The sequence below is a fragment of the Nannospalax galili genome, unplaced genomic scaffold, assembly GCF_000622305.1.
Source record: "Nannospalax galili isolate Female #2095 unplaced genomic scaffold, S.galili_v1.0 scaffold1353, whole genome shotgun sequence".
Classification (NCBI taxonomy): Eukaryota; Metazoa; Chordata; class Mammalia; order Rodentia; family Spalacidae; genus Nannospalax; species Nannospalax galili.
Genome location: NW_008333501.1, coordinates 613346 through 627858, shown reverse-complemented (window position 1 = coordinate 627858; position 14513 = coordinate 613346). Strand labels below are relative to the sequence as shown.

The following is a 14513-nucleotide window of genomic DNA, read 5'->3' as shown; positions in this document are numbered from 1 at the left end:
AACAACAATCTGTAACTCCAGTTCCAGGGGCTCTGGTGCACTCTGCAGGCACTGCATGACACGGTACACATGCAGGCATAACACTCATACACATACATGCAGGCATAACACTCATACACCACATAAAATAAAAACGGGTCCCGTGACTCATCTGCTCCGTTGCTGGTGAGTCCCTGCTTCTCTGCGTCTCTGTGGGTCTCTGCTACCGGGGCTGGCCTGGTCAAATTCCGCCCCAATTTCACCCGTGCACTCTCTCTCTAAGTTCGGGACCCGTCAGCTGCCGGGTCATGAGGAGAGGTGCGGGACGGCTGAAGCTGGATTTCCGTGAGTTGATGACGTTGATGACGGAAGGATAGCGCCCCCTGGGGAGGCTGGATCGTAGGCAGTAAGACACAGGACTCAGCTCAGTCTCAGTGGTACAGCCTTTATTCAGTGACTCTGCTCGGCTCCAAGTCTTGGTGATCAGCTCCAATTCTAGCTCCAGCTCCAGCTTCAATTATTGAGGGGAAACCAGGAAACTTATACTGTGGGGGCAGTGGTAAAAGCCTTTAGCTGATAGGTACTTTGTGGGATGCCCTTATTTACATATGGAAGTGGGCTCCTGCCATGCTGCCAGACTGCCTGAAAATCACACAGGAAAGCCTGGTAGTAACAAAGCCAGAGGCTATGTTTATGGTAGGGCATCTGTGGCGGGCACTTCAAAACATGAGTCAGGAAGATGCCAGAAAAGCACTCTGTTGAAAAAGGAGTCCCTGCATTTGAAGCTGAGCCCATGGGCTATCCGGACATGAAGGGACTTCTACTTTACACAACAGGGGTTCCCAACAATGGTTGTTAGCCACCATGAGGGTGTTGGGAATCGAACCCAGGTCTTCGGCAAGAGCAGCCAGTGCTCTTAACTGCTAAGCCATCTTTCTAGTCCCAAATTCCTTTTACTTTTATCTAAAAAAAATTTATGAGACCAGTGAGATGGCTCAGTGGGTAAAGACACTTGCTGCCAAGCCTGATGACCCAAGTTCCATCCCTGAGATCCATATGGGGGAAGGCAAGAACCAACTCGTAAAAGTTGTCCTCTGACCTCCACACCTGTTTTGCCATACACACACACACACACACACACACACACACACACACACGCAATAAAGAACAGGTGCAACAAGGGGTCCTCCATTAAAGATAGTTCCAACAATGTAGCTCTTGCATTTAATTTGTTTTTGTTCTGTTTTGCAGTGCTGGGCTCAAACTCAGGGCCTCCTGTATACTAGCTAATTGCTATACCAATGAGAACTCCAGTCCCACTGCATGCTGTGACTTAAGTATAGGAGGGAAATCTAGACTCATGCAGATCACAGCCTATAAACCTATCATTACAATCCATTCCCAGGGAAATCTCTGGAAAAAATCCTAAGAAAGGTGTTTAGTGCATTAGAAAAAGAGACACTTCAAGCCAAGTTTTGAGGCTCAAGCCTATAATCTCAGCTCTCTACTCTGATGGAGGCTGAGGCAGAAGGATCAGGAGTTCAAGGACAGCCTGGGCTACAAAGTGAATTCAAGGACAGCCTGCCTATGTGAGACACTGAACCACACACACACACAGACAAAATAATAAAAAAATAAACAAACTGGGCATGGTGGTGCACGCCTTTAATCCCAGTACTCTGGAGACAGAGGCAGGCAGGTCTCTGTGCATTCAAGGCCAGCCTGGTTTACATAGGAGCTCCAGGCCAGTCAGAACTATACAATGAGACACTGCCTCAAAAATAAAAGCCAGGTGTAGTGGCATACACCCTTAATCCCAGCATTTAGGAGGCAGAGACAGGTAGATCTTTGTGAGATTAAGGCCAAGTTCCAGCATAGCTGGGACTATAGGGAGACTCTGTCTTTAAAAAAAAAAAAAAAAAAAAAAAAAAGCAAAAAAAACTACAAAACAAAGAGGCAAGAAGAATAAAGTTCCGTTTCTGGATGCTGAGATGGCTGAGATAGCCATCTTTCTACCACAGAAAGGAGCTGGCTGGTGTGTAAAGACGGTGTGGTAGAAATATGACGATACTCATGAAGTACTGGGCTAGCCCATCTCTCCTGCTAGATGTATCTGTGTGCATGCATGCATGCATGTGTACATGCATGTGGAGTCCAGAGGTGAACCTCAGGTCATTCCTCTGGAGCTGTCCATATTGGTTTTTGAGCTAAAGTCTCACACTGAACTGGGGCTAGCCAATTTAGCTATGTTGTCTGACCAGCAAGCACCAAGGATCCTCCTGTCTCCCCTTGTACTGGGATTACAAGCACATACCACCATGCCTGTTTTTTTATGTAGGAGCTGGAGAGCAAATTCAGGTCCTTGTGTTTGCACAGCAAACACTTACTGAGCTGACTTTTTTTTACATGAGAGGACAGAATTTGGGTCCTCTTGGTCTTGCAGCCATTGCTCCTAAGTGCTGTCATCTCTCCAGCCTCCAAAATCTTTTTTATAACCCTTTTTTTTTTTTTTTTTTGGTCTTTTTGGGACAAGGTCTCCCTGTAGCCCCAGCTGTTCTGAAACTCACTATGTAGACCAGGCTGGCTGTAAGGGAAAGAGGAATTTACTGCTTGGTTGAATTTACTGCTTGTAACCAATTAACTGGAGACACAGGCATCCGGAGATAGGGGCAAGTGCTGCAGCCCCCGGAGGCTGACCTGTCTGATCTGTGTCATGTCACGTAGGCATGTCTGCTTACACAAGATAACAGGGAAGGGTCGCGCCAGGCACATACCACCCATCCCTCCCCGATTGAGACCTGAAGGGAGTTGTAACATTTTTCTTGTTTTGAAGTTATTGGTTTGTGAAATGCTTGCTTTGAAACTATTGGTTGTATAAACACGGGCTTTTGTGTAACGGTTGTGGGAGCCTATATAATCTTTACCTGAAATTGCCTCGGGGTCGATCGCTCCAACCAGACCTGCGTGTCTTGGAAGGACGGTCAGCCCCAGCTAGCTGGCCTAATAAAACTCTGCTTGATTTTTGCATCTCCATACTCGTGCGTTTGTTCTCCTGAAGAGACCCACCGAGTCATGGACCCTAACACTGGCCTCACAAAGATCCGCCAGCCTCTGCCTACCAAGTGCTAGGATTACAGGCAGGCGCCACCACGCCCAGTTTATAACCCTAACCTTTATAATACCTATTCTGGTTTGCTTCATAGGAGAGGTCACAGAGGCCCCAGTGTCACCTCTGATTGTTGCTGAAGGGTGAGGGATGGGGCTCAAGATGGGACTCTAGTGTGTACTGTAGTCTGGGGACCAGCCTGGGCTACTCCATTGTTCATCAGTCTACCTAATCAGAAGTTGTCAATGAAGGTTTGAAATGTTGATTTCGGTTGTCATGATAAAAGGCTCGGAACACAATGCAGGGCTAATTTCCTCCTCCCTCTGCATAAAAGGACCTACTAGTATTACATTTCATGTGGGCTGTGGCCTAGTAAGTTTTCCCTGTGTGATATAAACTGTTGGGAAGCCAGTATTATTTGCTCTCTCGAAGGAGTCAGCAAGCTCATGTGGACCTTACCTTATAGAAACTCCCAGATTATCCACCCAGATGGGAAAATAGAAATGGTCTGCCACATACCACACCTGCTTTATTCTCCTGGGTGAGGCGGGGCTACATGTGCTCCTGATCACTGCAACCAAACCCTTGACTCAGGTTTTTTTGTAGCATGTATTTTTCCAGGATTTTGTTTTTTTAAGTGAATAACTTCATATGTGAGTTCAAGGCCTGCTGGAGCTGTAGAGTGAGTTCAAGAAGTGTCAAGAGCCTGGAACTGTGGCACACGCCTTTAATCCCAGCACTCATGAGGTAGAGGCAGGCCCACCTCTTTGAGTTTGAGGCCAGACTGGTCTACAAGAATAGAATTTTCAATTGTGTTCTATTACTTTCCAAACTAAGAAGGGTGTTAATTGCCAAGCACAGGGCCTGGTATACTGCAGGTGCTCAATATTTGCTGAACGAACAAGCACGTGATTGATTTTGTTTTATTAAACTCCAAGACAGTTCAGTCATCCTGCACAAAAGCAAAGGGTGAGGGACTGCCTTGAAAACGTGCATCCTCACCTTTCATACTCTAAGGATTAGGTAGTTTGGCCTGTGTTGTCACCATTCAGACTTTTCACTACAGCAATAGGAAAATGAGAAAACACTAAATATGCTCCAAAATTCTTTTTTTTTTTTTAAATTTAAGGACTGGAGAGATGCTCAGTGGTTAAGAGTACTGGCTGCTCTTGCAGAGGATCTAGGTTCAGCTTTCAGCATCTATCTATATGGCAGCTGTCTGCCCTCTTCTGGCCTCTGTGAGCACTGCACCCATGTGGTGCACATACAGAGCAGACACACACACACATAAACACAAAGCTTTCAATTAAAAAGTTATTTATTCAAAAATATTTTCTACTAACTCTGATTCCATATCAAATTAAGGAGTGATGTTACACAGAATTACTGCTCATTATCTATTCAGAGTGACAGACAAATTCATTTATTTCACAAATGATTCATGATTAGTATACAGTACTTCATACCAAAAATACTTATAAACCTTGTCTTGTATTTCACTTAAAGATTTAACTAATATAAAATGATACTGGCTTTAAAGAACATACAAGCAATTATTTCCTTTCTTCCAAATTCAAGGGTGTGATTGAAGTTTATTTACTACCCACATACTAGTTCAGAACCACCTGAGGGCTAGGGTGTGGTTTAGTGGTAGAGCAGTTGTCAGGCATGCACAAAGACCTGAATGCTGCCTCTAGCACCAAGAGGGAAAACCCTCCTGAGACTGCCAGTGATTAAGATCTGCTGCAGAGACTGCAACAGAAATCCACAGAGCTCCACAGGCTTAAACATGAGTTTCTGACAGGTTTTCAAGTTCCGAAGTTCAAATTAATATCCAGAATATAGGCATTAAAAATGGCATTTGGAGGGTGGCAGTGGTGGCACACATCTTTAAATCCCAGCACTCAGAATGCAAAGGCAGGTGGATCTTTTTGAGTTCCCAAGTTCCAGGCCAGCAAGGATGACATGGTGAGACTATCTTTTCAAAAAAGTCTCGTGGAAACACATACATTCAAAGGTAGTATTCTTAGCATTAAATATACTGGGAAAGAACCAGTCTTTCTTCTTTTTTCTTGCAGAGCTGGGGATGAACACAGGGTCTTGTGCTGCTAGGCAAGCACAAAGCCATAGGCCAGCCCCAGTTCCAGCTTCTTTGACAGTTTAAGAAGTCAATCTTTTCTCAACAGTTTCTTGGTAAGCAACAAACCTTCTCAAATTCATCCTCACATTGTCGAGAACACACAGCTGATCTGGGCTATATTTGCTCCTCCCTTCTTTTCGTATCTGCAGAGAGGGAGAGAGGGGGAAGAGAGAGAAAGACAGGACAGACGTACACACAGAGAATATCACGTGACTTGAAATCTACTACTAATTAATTTAAGTATTTACCCATTTAATAATTAAGACCTTTTCAAGAATTTGGCAAAAGTTTTATTTTCAGATTAAACAGAATATGGTACATGAAGAAAGGTAAACTGGGAATGCGTACTTCTTTTTCTTTCTCCATTTTCATGTGTGTGGGTACACATATGTGGGCACACATGCATGTATATGTGTGTGCATGCAGAGGCTTGAGACTGATGTCAGGAATCATCCTCACCACTCTTATACCTTATTCATTGAGGCAGAGCATTTACATATTTATACAGTTTCAGAGATCCTAACTCTGGGTTCTCAACACTCCTGAGCCATCTCCCCAGCCAGAATGTGCACATTTAAAGTGACAGTTACAAAAGTGAGAGTCATAGACGAAACGATTACTATTTATGGCATGCAAATAATATCTCACCTCTAGCCTAGAGCACCAGCCCTCAAGTTTAAGTGTTGCAACAGTGTCACCTGGAAGGCTTCCTACGAAATGGGCTGGAAACACCCCTACTGAGATTCTGACAGGGAAGGCCAGGTGCTAGGGGCTGAGAACTCACGACCTGAACAAGACAGCAGGAGATGCTGAGGTGCTGGAGGGGAGGGTGACTTTGAGAAATTTGGTTATGGTCAGGTTCTTTAGTCCACCACATGGAACTGTATTCAAACGCAACAGAAGGCCTTTGATGCAACTGTACCTCCATTTTACACAAAACAGCTTCATATAAAAACCTGCATGTTAAGTTTAGGGATATAGTTTAATAACAGCACTTGCCTAGCATGTACAGGCCCTGGATTCCATCTCCAGCAATGCAATCCAAAACCAAAACCCTTCTTACTCCAAAACTGTATACAAGCCTCTGGCTAACAAAGAAATTTTACTAGGGCTTTCCACCTTTGAGGAAAAACAAAACTCTCAGTGAAACACTTACTATAGCGACATACACCAAATAGGAAAATGAACCAAACAACAGCCTTTCAGAAGTTTCACGGTTTATTTACTTCTGCAGAGTTTCTGTTCTTACTCATTTTTGAAACAGCATCTCATTACATAGTCCACGCTGGTCTGGAACTCACAACTGACCTCCCTCAAGCCTCCAAGTTCTGGGATTATAGGCTTGTCCCACCACATCCATCTGCAGAGTTTTGGTGACCCTCCCTAAATCTGCTTTCCTGGCAGCTGCTGAGAAATCAGGGCAACTTGGGTCTTATCTATTGGCTCATTCTGCAGAAGCTTTATTAAAGGGCTTTTAACAATGTTCTGCTTTATTTGTGTTTTCAGTCAATACTATCTGGAACCTGAAAACAGGTTCCAGATAGTATTGACTGAAAACACAAATAAAGCAGAACTATGACTATATTACACTATCTTTTGTATAATAAAGGAAGAAATCCTAGGCACATCTGTCTGCTGAAAGAAACAGCACTCAACTTGGTTATCTATGAGGCAAGGAGTTAAGTGGGAATAAGACCTTGCACCGCTCACAAAACAAAAAACACAATAGGCTTGAACAGAACATCAGTAAGAGTAAACTTTTTTTCCTTCTTCACAATTCAGTCACTTACTGGGAGAAGTTAACTCAATAAACAGTATCTACTATTAATAAGCTTTAAAATGTAACATGCCAAAACATGAAAACGTGAAAAGCAAGTATCAATGTTCATAAAATACTTCAGATGTAACAGTGACAGAGAATGTGCTTGGCACACATTGCTATTATTCTTTTCTTCTGGGAAAGGAAACTTATATGCCTCAGGAATTTACAGGAAAGCCAGGCATGGTGGCATACCCTTCTCCTGCCTACTCCAGAGTGCAAGCCAGGAAGATTGTTTGGGGACAGGAATTTGAGAAAATGGTTGCTTAACATGTGAGAAGCCACGGGTTGGACCTCAATGGTACAAAAAATATATAAGATCATCACAGAGTTCCCTCCATAAGAAGTAAATTCTGGATTAGGAGTTTGTTTAGAGATAATATAAGGGAATAATGACTGGAGAGATGGCTCAGCGGTTAAGAGACTGGCTGCTCTTGCAGAAGACTGGGGTTCAATTCCCAGCACTCACATGATGACTAACAATCTACCATCACTTCAGTAGAAAATAAAAATAAATTACCCTGCATGGCCCTTTTCCCCAGAGCTGCTGAGACCTGAGTATTTATTTTTTTAAAACATTTTAAATTTTATTATTTTAAAAATATTTATTTATTACTTTTATAGAGTGTACTGCCTCCGTGTATGTGAGTGCACCTGTGTTGTACAATGCCGTGGGGGTCAGAGAGGGCTTTGGATTCCCCAGGAACTGGAGTTAAGGATGGTTAGTAGCCTCCATGTGGGTGCTGGGAATCGAGCCCGGGTGCTCTGTAAGAGCAGTCATTGTTCGTAACTGCTGAGCCATCTCTCCAGCCCCTTTTAAATATTTAAAAAATATATTTTATTTATAGCCGGGCATGGTGGTGCATGCCTTTAATTCCAGCACTCAGGAGGCAGAGGCACTCTGTGAGTTCAAGGCCAGCCTAGTCTACATAGCAAGTTCCAGGCCAGCCAGGGCTTGTATAGTAAGACGCTCTCTTATAAAACAAAACAAGGGGCTGGAGAGCTGGCTCAGCTATTAAGAGCACTGGCTGCACTTGCAGAGGGCCCAGGCTCCATTCCCAGCAACCTTCCAGAACTCCAGTTCCAGGGATCTAATGCCCTCTTCTGATCTCTGTGGGCATTCCATGACACTGGGTGCACCTACATACATGCAGGCAATATACTCATACAGTTAAAAAATAAAAATTATAAATAAAATATTTTAAAAAGAAAGAATAAGCTTTGGCTTCAGATGTTTCAACCAGTTGAGGGAAGAGGAGCAGATGACAGGAGATGGAAACAAGGGTAGATTAATACACATAAACCTCACAAAGTATGCTTGATGACTGAGATAACATTGGAAAAAGAACCCCTGTACACTGTCTAGTACTTACCAGATAATAAATACTAATATTCTTCCCTTGTGGACCCTTTTTCCTTCCTACTATTCTACACAACCACCTCCTGTTAGAAGAGACAATTAAAATGACTCTCCCAAAGTAATGTCTTCCTCTTAATATAGCCCACAGCATATAACTTTCATTCTGTTCTGGCCAGTTTCTTCAAATATCTGCACCTCTCTTCCAGTGTTTCTACTTAGAAATAATGAAATAAACAATGACTAAGGAAAAATGCTATTAAGAATAATACATGTCCTCTTCTTTTTCCCCTGTTTAATACAACTATACTATACTGAATTCTCATACAAGGGATATGAAATAAAATGAGCTATTTCCAGACAACCAATCTTTGGTGCAAAAAAGAAGATTCTATAGTACTTCTTTACTACATTCCTTTTCACCATCTGCACTAGCCGAACACTAAATGAAAAAATAACGATACATTCCTCTACAGTACTTTCCTGCTCCCAATACCCCCCCAAAACTTCCAGAAGCTAAATCTTTAAGACTTCAGTTATTCTACTGAGCTGTAAATTTTGTATATCTGGGCTACAGCACAAAAAAACTGTATCAGGCAATAACCAAGAAAAACAACAAAATTTATTAATTTTATTTTACGTCTATGAGTGTATTGCCTGCATGTATCGACTGCTGAGCCATCTCTCCAGCCCCGAAGACCTGAGTATTTATAAAGTGGTCACAAACCTTCATTTTGAAGACTGGCTGAAATTCTTTCAAAGTGGATAACAATTTAATTTGAACCGAGGCCTTTTCAGCTTCTTCACCATCCGCAAACACATCAAAGAGGGCATCCAGAGCTTCTCCTGCTACCACAAGCGAAGGGTCTTTGGTGGCAACCTCAAGCAGGAAGCACCCAATGGCCTGAAAACAGCAAATCAGCTAAGTAAGGTCAGTCTCCAGAGTGAGCATTAACGTCAATGTAGCAACAGTGTGTGCATTCTATTCTATGCAAAATGTCAGAGAAAATGAAACCTTTGAAGGACTGAAGACATCACAACTACCTACAAACATGACAAGCACGGCAGGTCAAGGCAAGCTAAGCAGAGTACAGTCTAGATTCTTACATACAGTGAAGATCCAAACATGACATGAAAAAGTAGTTTTGGAAATTACTAAATCTTTCCTTCTTTCTCCCTCACAAAGGCTTCATGTTGTTAAAATGCATAGAAATCTTATTTGCAACCACAAAAATCTGTTTTTAAAAGCATATTAAAAAATTATAAAACTAAAATAAATAAAAAAGCAACAATTTCATCTTGTTTGGTTCATTTATTTTATTTTATGTGTATGAGTGCATTGCCTACATGTATCTGAGTGCACCTGTGTCATGCAATGCCAGAGGTCAGAAGAGGGCTCCAGATTCCCCTGGAACTGGAGTTGAGGATGGTTTGTAGCCGCCATGTTGGTGCTGGGAATTGAACCTGAGTCCTCTGTAAGAGCAGTCAGTGCTCTTAACCGCTGAGCCATCTCTCCAGCCCCCTTCTTTGGTTTTTGACACAGGGTCTCATGTTGCCCAGGCTAGTCTCAAACTTATGATGGAGGAGAACCTTAAACTACTGATCCTCCTGCCTCCATCTCTGGAATGCTGAGATTACAGGTAATCTGCACCAAGCCTGACCACTATGTTGATTTTTAACATTGGCACTTTCTCTTCCCTCTACAATTAGCAATATGATGAGAACATTCCCAATCCTTGAAGAAGTCTTCCAGAATAAGCTGGTTGTAGTTGGCTGTTATGCAAGGTGATGTAAGGCATTAGTAAAGGACAGGGAAGGAGGAAGGAGTTGCTCAGAACAAAGTCCAGCTGTACTATGAACAATGGCTACTCAGTATACTTCTCTGGGTTCTAATTTTCTCTTTTATTGGGGGGGGTGTCTTTTTTTAAAATCATTTTTAATTTTTAATAAAAACATGCTTAGAATAAGCATTTCATCACAGCTTTAACATATTCAGTAAGACACTCCAGAGCAAGAGTACATCTTTTTCACAAGTGGGTGCAAGTTTCTAGGTTCACAGTTGAATTAATACAGTTATACAATATTGAACTCTGTATAAGCCCTGTAAGACATAAAATTGAATGAGTTTTTAACCTTTAAAAAATATCTCCATTTCATTTTAGAATATATTGCTCCTTGCAGACAGACTCATTGTTTTTGCTCCTAACACTGAGATGCTGGCGCATGCGTCTCTAATCTAATTGGCTGTAAATTTTTAGGTTTACAGTTGAATTATTACAGTTATACAATATTGTACTCAGTATAAACCATATAAGACATAAAATTAAATGAGTTTTTAACCTTTAGAAAAGATCTCCATTTCATTTTGGAATATATTGTTCTTTGCAGAAAGACTCATTGTTTTTGTTACTAACACTGAGATGTTGGCACATGCATCTCTCATCTGTATGTATCTGATTATTACTAGTCATAATCGGTTGCACTTGGATCCTTGGCACCTGGGTATGTCTATAAAGTCACTGGGTAGATTTCAGTGGTAATGTTTGTCCCCACTTCTAATTAACATGACATAAATTTCTATTCTTCCTCCTCAAATATATATATTTTGGTTGTTTTGAGACAGGGTCTCCCTGTAGCCCCAGCTGTCCTGGAACTCACTATGTAGACCAGGCTAGCCTTGAACTCACAGAGATCCACCTGCCTCTGCTTCCTGAGTGCTGGGATTAAAGGCATGTGCCACCACGCCTGGCCCCAAATATAATACATTTTTTAAAATTTGATTTTTTTGTGTGTGTATCACACAGAACATCCCAAACCATCTTATTCAACTATAGACCCACTTTCCAGATGGCACCCTCCCATAGCCTCCCTCCCCAAACTAGAGTCCTTATACTCTGATATCTCTGCTACTGCCTGCTGTGCTGTGGGCACCCCAGCCATTCCCCACTACTTGTCCATCTGGTGAATCTAGTCAGCCTATCTAGAGGTCTTTGTTTTAGGAGGGTCAGCTGTTCCTCATCTAGCAGCAGTCAGTTGTCAATATTCCTTTGGATAAGATTAGGGTCTGCTGTTCATTTCCCCAGTTCTACGCTGGATTACTATCTGGGAGTCCCTTTGGCCACCCTGGCCAACAACTCAAAAGAAGGTATCTCCTATCTGGCATTGTTGCTTGTTATGTAGCCTTTAGCTATGCATATGGACTCTTTAAAAATTATATTGGCCCCTTTAATCTTTGGTTCTATTTTCCTTTTGGGTGTTTAAGGACATACCCTTGGCTCAGATAAACCAATTTATTTTTACTCTTAAGGTCATTTGAGGATCTGTTCCTCAAGGGTCACATGGGCTTGGGAGGAGCTCCTGGCTCCTTTTTTTACCAGTTCCACCTAGGTGAAGATAAGTCAAAGGTCCTGCTTGACCATGGCTGGCTTCGCTTGGAAGCATGGAGGAAATGATTCCTCTGTGTTGACCCTCCTCTTTGTAGACTGGACATTGGTTCAAGTCCATCTGGTGGGTCTCCTCGGCCTCCTTGATCAAGAGGACAGGTGACCCACCACAATTACAGGACATTTTGAGAGATGCTCATAGTCCCCTGGAACTAGTCGACCTAGGAGGGCAAGGAGCAAAAACTGTCCTTTATGTCCCTCTGACCAAATTATTATAGGCCTCAAAGTATGTCTGTTAAACATCCAAGGAGGTTAGTTCCACCAGTCTGGTACTTTTAATTACTGTGTGCCATGTAGATAAATCTTGGGCAAAGGCCAATTGTTCTCAGATAAACCTTACCTAGACATATATTTCTTGATCAGCTATGTATAAGTTCTCAGTAGGTTGTTGGAGTAATATGGTTCCCTCTGGTTTTTAAAACTAGCTAGGCATTATTTATCTCTCGCATTATCTCACCCCTCCATCATGGTTTTCCCACTTAAGGTGCCCCCATTTCCCCCCTTTCTCCCTTACTAATACCCTTCTCCTATGGTCCTACCTCTCTTGAGCTCCTTCTTTCCCTTTATCCCCTAGGTTCCTTGCATACCCTTCCCTTCCCCCTCCCTTAAACTAACTCAATTTTTATCCATATCTCCCTTATTAAGGCCTGTTTCCTACTGTTCTTCTCTTTCAGGTTCTTTCTTTTCCTTTACCTCCCTGGTTCCTTTCCATTATCCTAGTTGCTGTAGTTATGTCTGGATACATACTCACTTATCACGGTTTGGTTCTAGGAGCCACATATGAGGGAGAACACATGTTGATTTTTTTCTGAGTCTGTGTTGACTTAACAGTTTCTAGTTCCATCCATTTACCTGCAAATTTCATGATTTCATCTTTCTTTACTGCTGAGAACTCCATCCTATAAATGAACCACACTTTCATTAAATACTCATCAATTGAGGGACAATTAGGTTGCTTCCATCTCTTGGCTATTGTGAAAAAAGCAGCAACAAACATGGATGTACAAGTGTCTCTGCAATAGGATGAGTTTTTAGGGTTTATGCCAAGGAGTGGTATAAATGGGTTAAATGCTAGGTTCATTTGTAGTTTTTAGAGTTCTCCACACTGCTTTCCATAGGAGTTGAACAAGTTTGCAGCCCCACCAGCAGTGGATGAGTGTTCCCCTTTCCCCACATCCTCTCCAACATTTGGTATCATTTGTTATCTTGATCTTAGCCAGTCTGACTGGGGTAAGATGAAATTTTAAAGTGGTTTTAATTTGCATTTCCCTAATTATTAGTGATGTTGAACATCTTTTAAGATGTTTCATAGCCATCTTTACTTCTTCGAGAACTCTCTGTTCAACTCCTTAGCCTATCTTTTAATTGGGTTGCTTCTTGTCTTGATTCTCTATTTTTTGTGTTTGTTATATATTCTGGATATTAAACCTCTGTGTCGGATGTGTCGCTGGTAAAGATTTTCTCCCATTCTGTGGGTTTTCTGATCGCTTCCCTGGTTGCCTCCATTGATGTACAGAAGCTTTTTAGTTTAATGAGGTCCCATTTGTTTCTTGACCTTATTTCCTGAGCAGTCCCTGTCCAGTTTAGAAAATCTTTTCCTACACCTATATCTTGTAGGTTATTGCCAATGTTTTCTTCTAACAGTTTCAGAGTTTGAGGCTTCACATTCAGGTCTTTGACATATTTGGAGTTGACTTTTGTGAAAGGTGAAAGATAGGGGTTTAGTTTCATTCTTCTACAGGTGGAGATCCAGTTTTGCCAGCACCATTTGCTGAATATGCTGTCTTTCCTCCAGTGAATATTCTTGGCCCCTTTGTCAAACAACAGGTGGCTGAAATTGCATTTACTCATATTTGGGTCTTCAATTTTTTTCCATTGATTTATGGGTTTATTTTTGTGCCAGTACCATGTTGTTTTTAAGACTATAGCTCTGTAATACAGCTTAAAATCTGGTATAGTAAAGCCCCTAGCATTGCTCTTAGTGTTCAGGGTTGTTTTGGCTATCCGAGGTCTTTTGTGCTTCCATATGAATCTTAGGATATTTTTTTCCAATTCTGTGAAAAATGGCATTGTATTGAATGTATAAATGGCTTTTTGTAGGATGGTCATTTTCACAATATTAAATCTTCCAATCCATGAGCATGGGAGGTCCTTCCATTTTCTGATGTCCTCCTCAATCTCTTTCTTTAAAGATTTAAAATTTTCATTGTAGAGCTCTTTAATGTCTTTGGTCAGGTTTATTCCGAGATATTTTATTTTTTTTTTTGCAGCTGCTATAAAGGGGAGTGTTTCCATGTGCTCTTTCTCTGATTGCTTGTTATTGGTATATAGAAAGGCTACAGACTTTTGTAGGTTAATTGTGCAACCTGCCACTTTACTGAACGTGTTCATAATTTCTAGGAGTTTTCTTGTGGAATTTTTGGTGTCTCTTAGATGTAATATCGTATCATGTGCAAAAAGGGATAATTTGATCTCTCCTCTTGCAATTATTACTCCTTTAATTTCCTGCTCTTGTCTTACTGCTTTTGCAAGAGTTTCAAGCACTATGTTAGAAGTGGAGATAGTGGACAGCCTTGTCTGGTTCCTGATTTCACTGGGAATGGTTCCAGTTTTTCTCCATTTAGAATGATGTTGGCTGTGGGTTTGTTATATATGGCTTTAATTATGTT

The 14513-nt window shown here is 41.7% G+C and overlaps 1 protein-coding gene across 2 annotated transcripts in view; it reads right to left on the bottom strand.

Annotated features, from left to right (window-relative positions):
* Positions 1-4385: 4385 nt before the first annotated feature.
* Positions 4386-14513, bottom strand: part of Heatr3 (HEAT repeat containing 3) — a 46866-nt gene continuing 36738 nt past the window's right edge. For both annotated transcript variants that reach the window (XM_008828304.3, XM_008828303.3), the window contains 2 exons: positions 9129-9305; positions 4386-5368 (listed from right to left, as the gene is read on the bottom strand). In XM_008828304.3, coding sequence (XP_008826526.1) covers positions 5246-5368; positions 9129-9305 — 300 coding nt within the window. In that variant the 3' untranslated portion in view covers positions 4386-5245. The remainder of the gene's footprint in view (positions 5369-9128; positions 9306-14513) is intronic.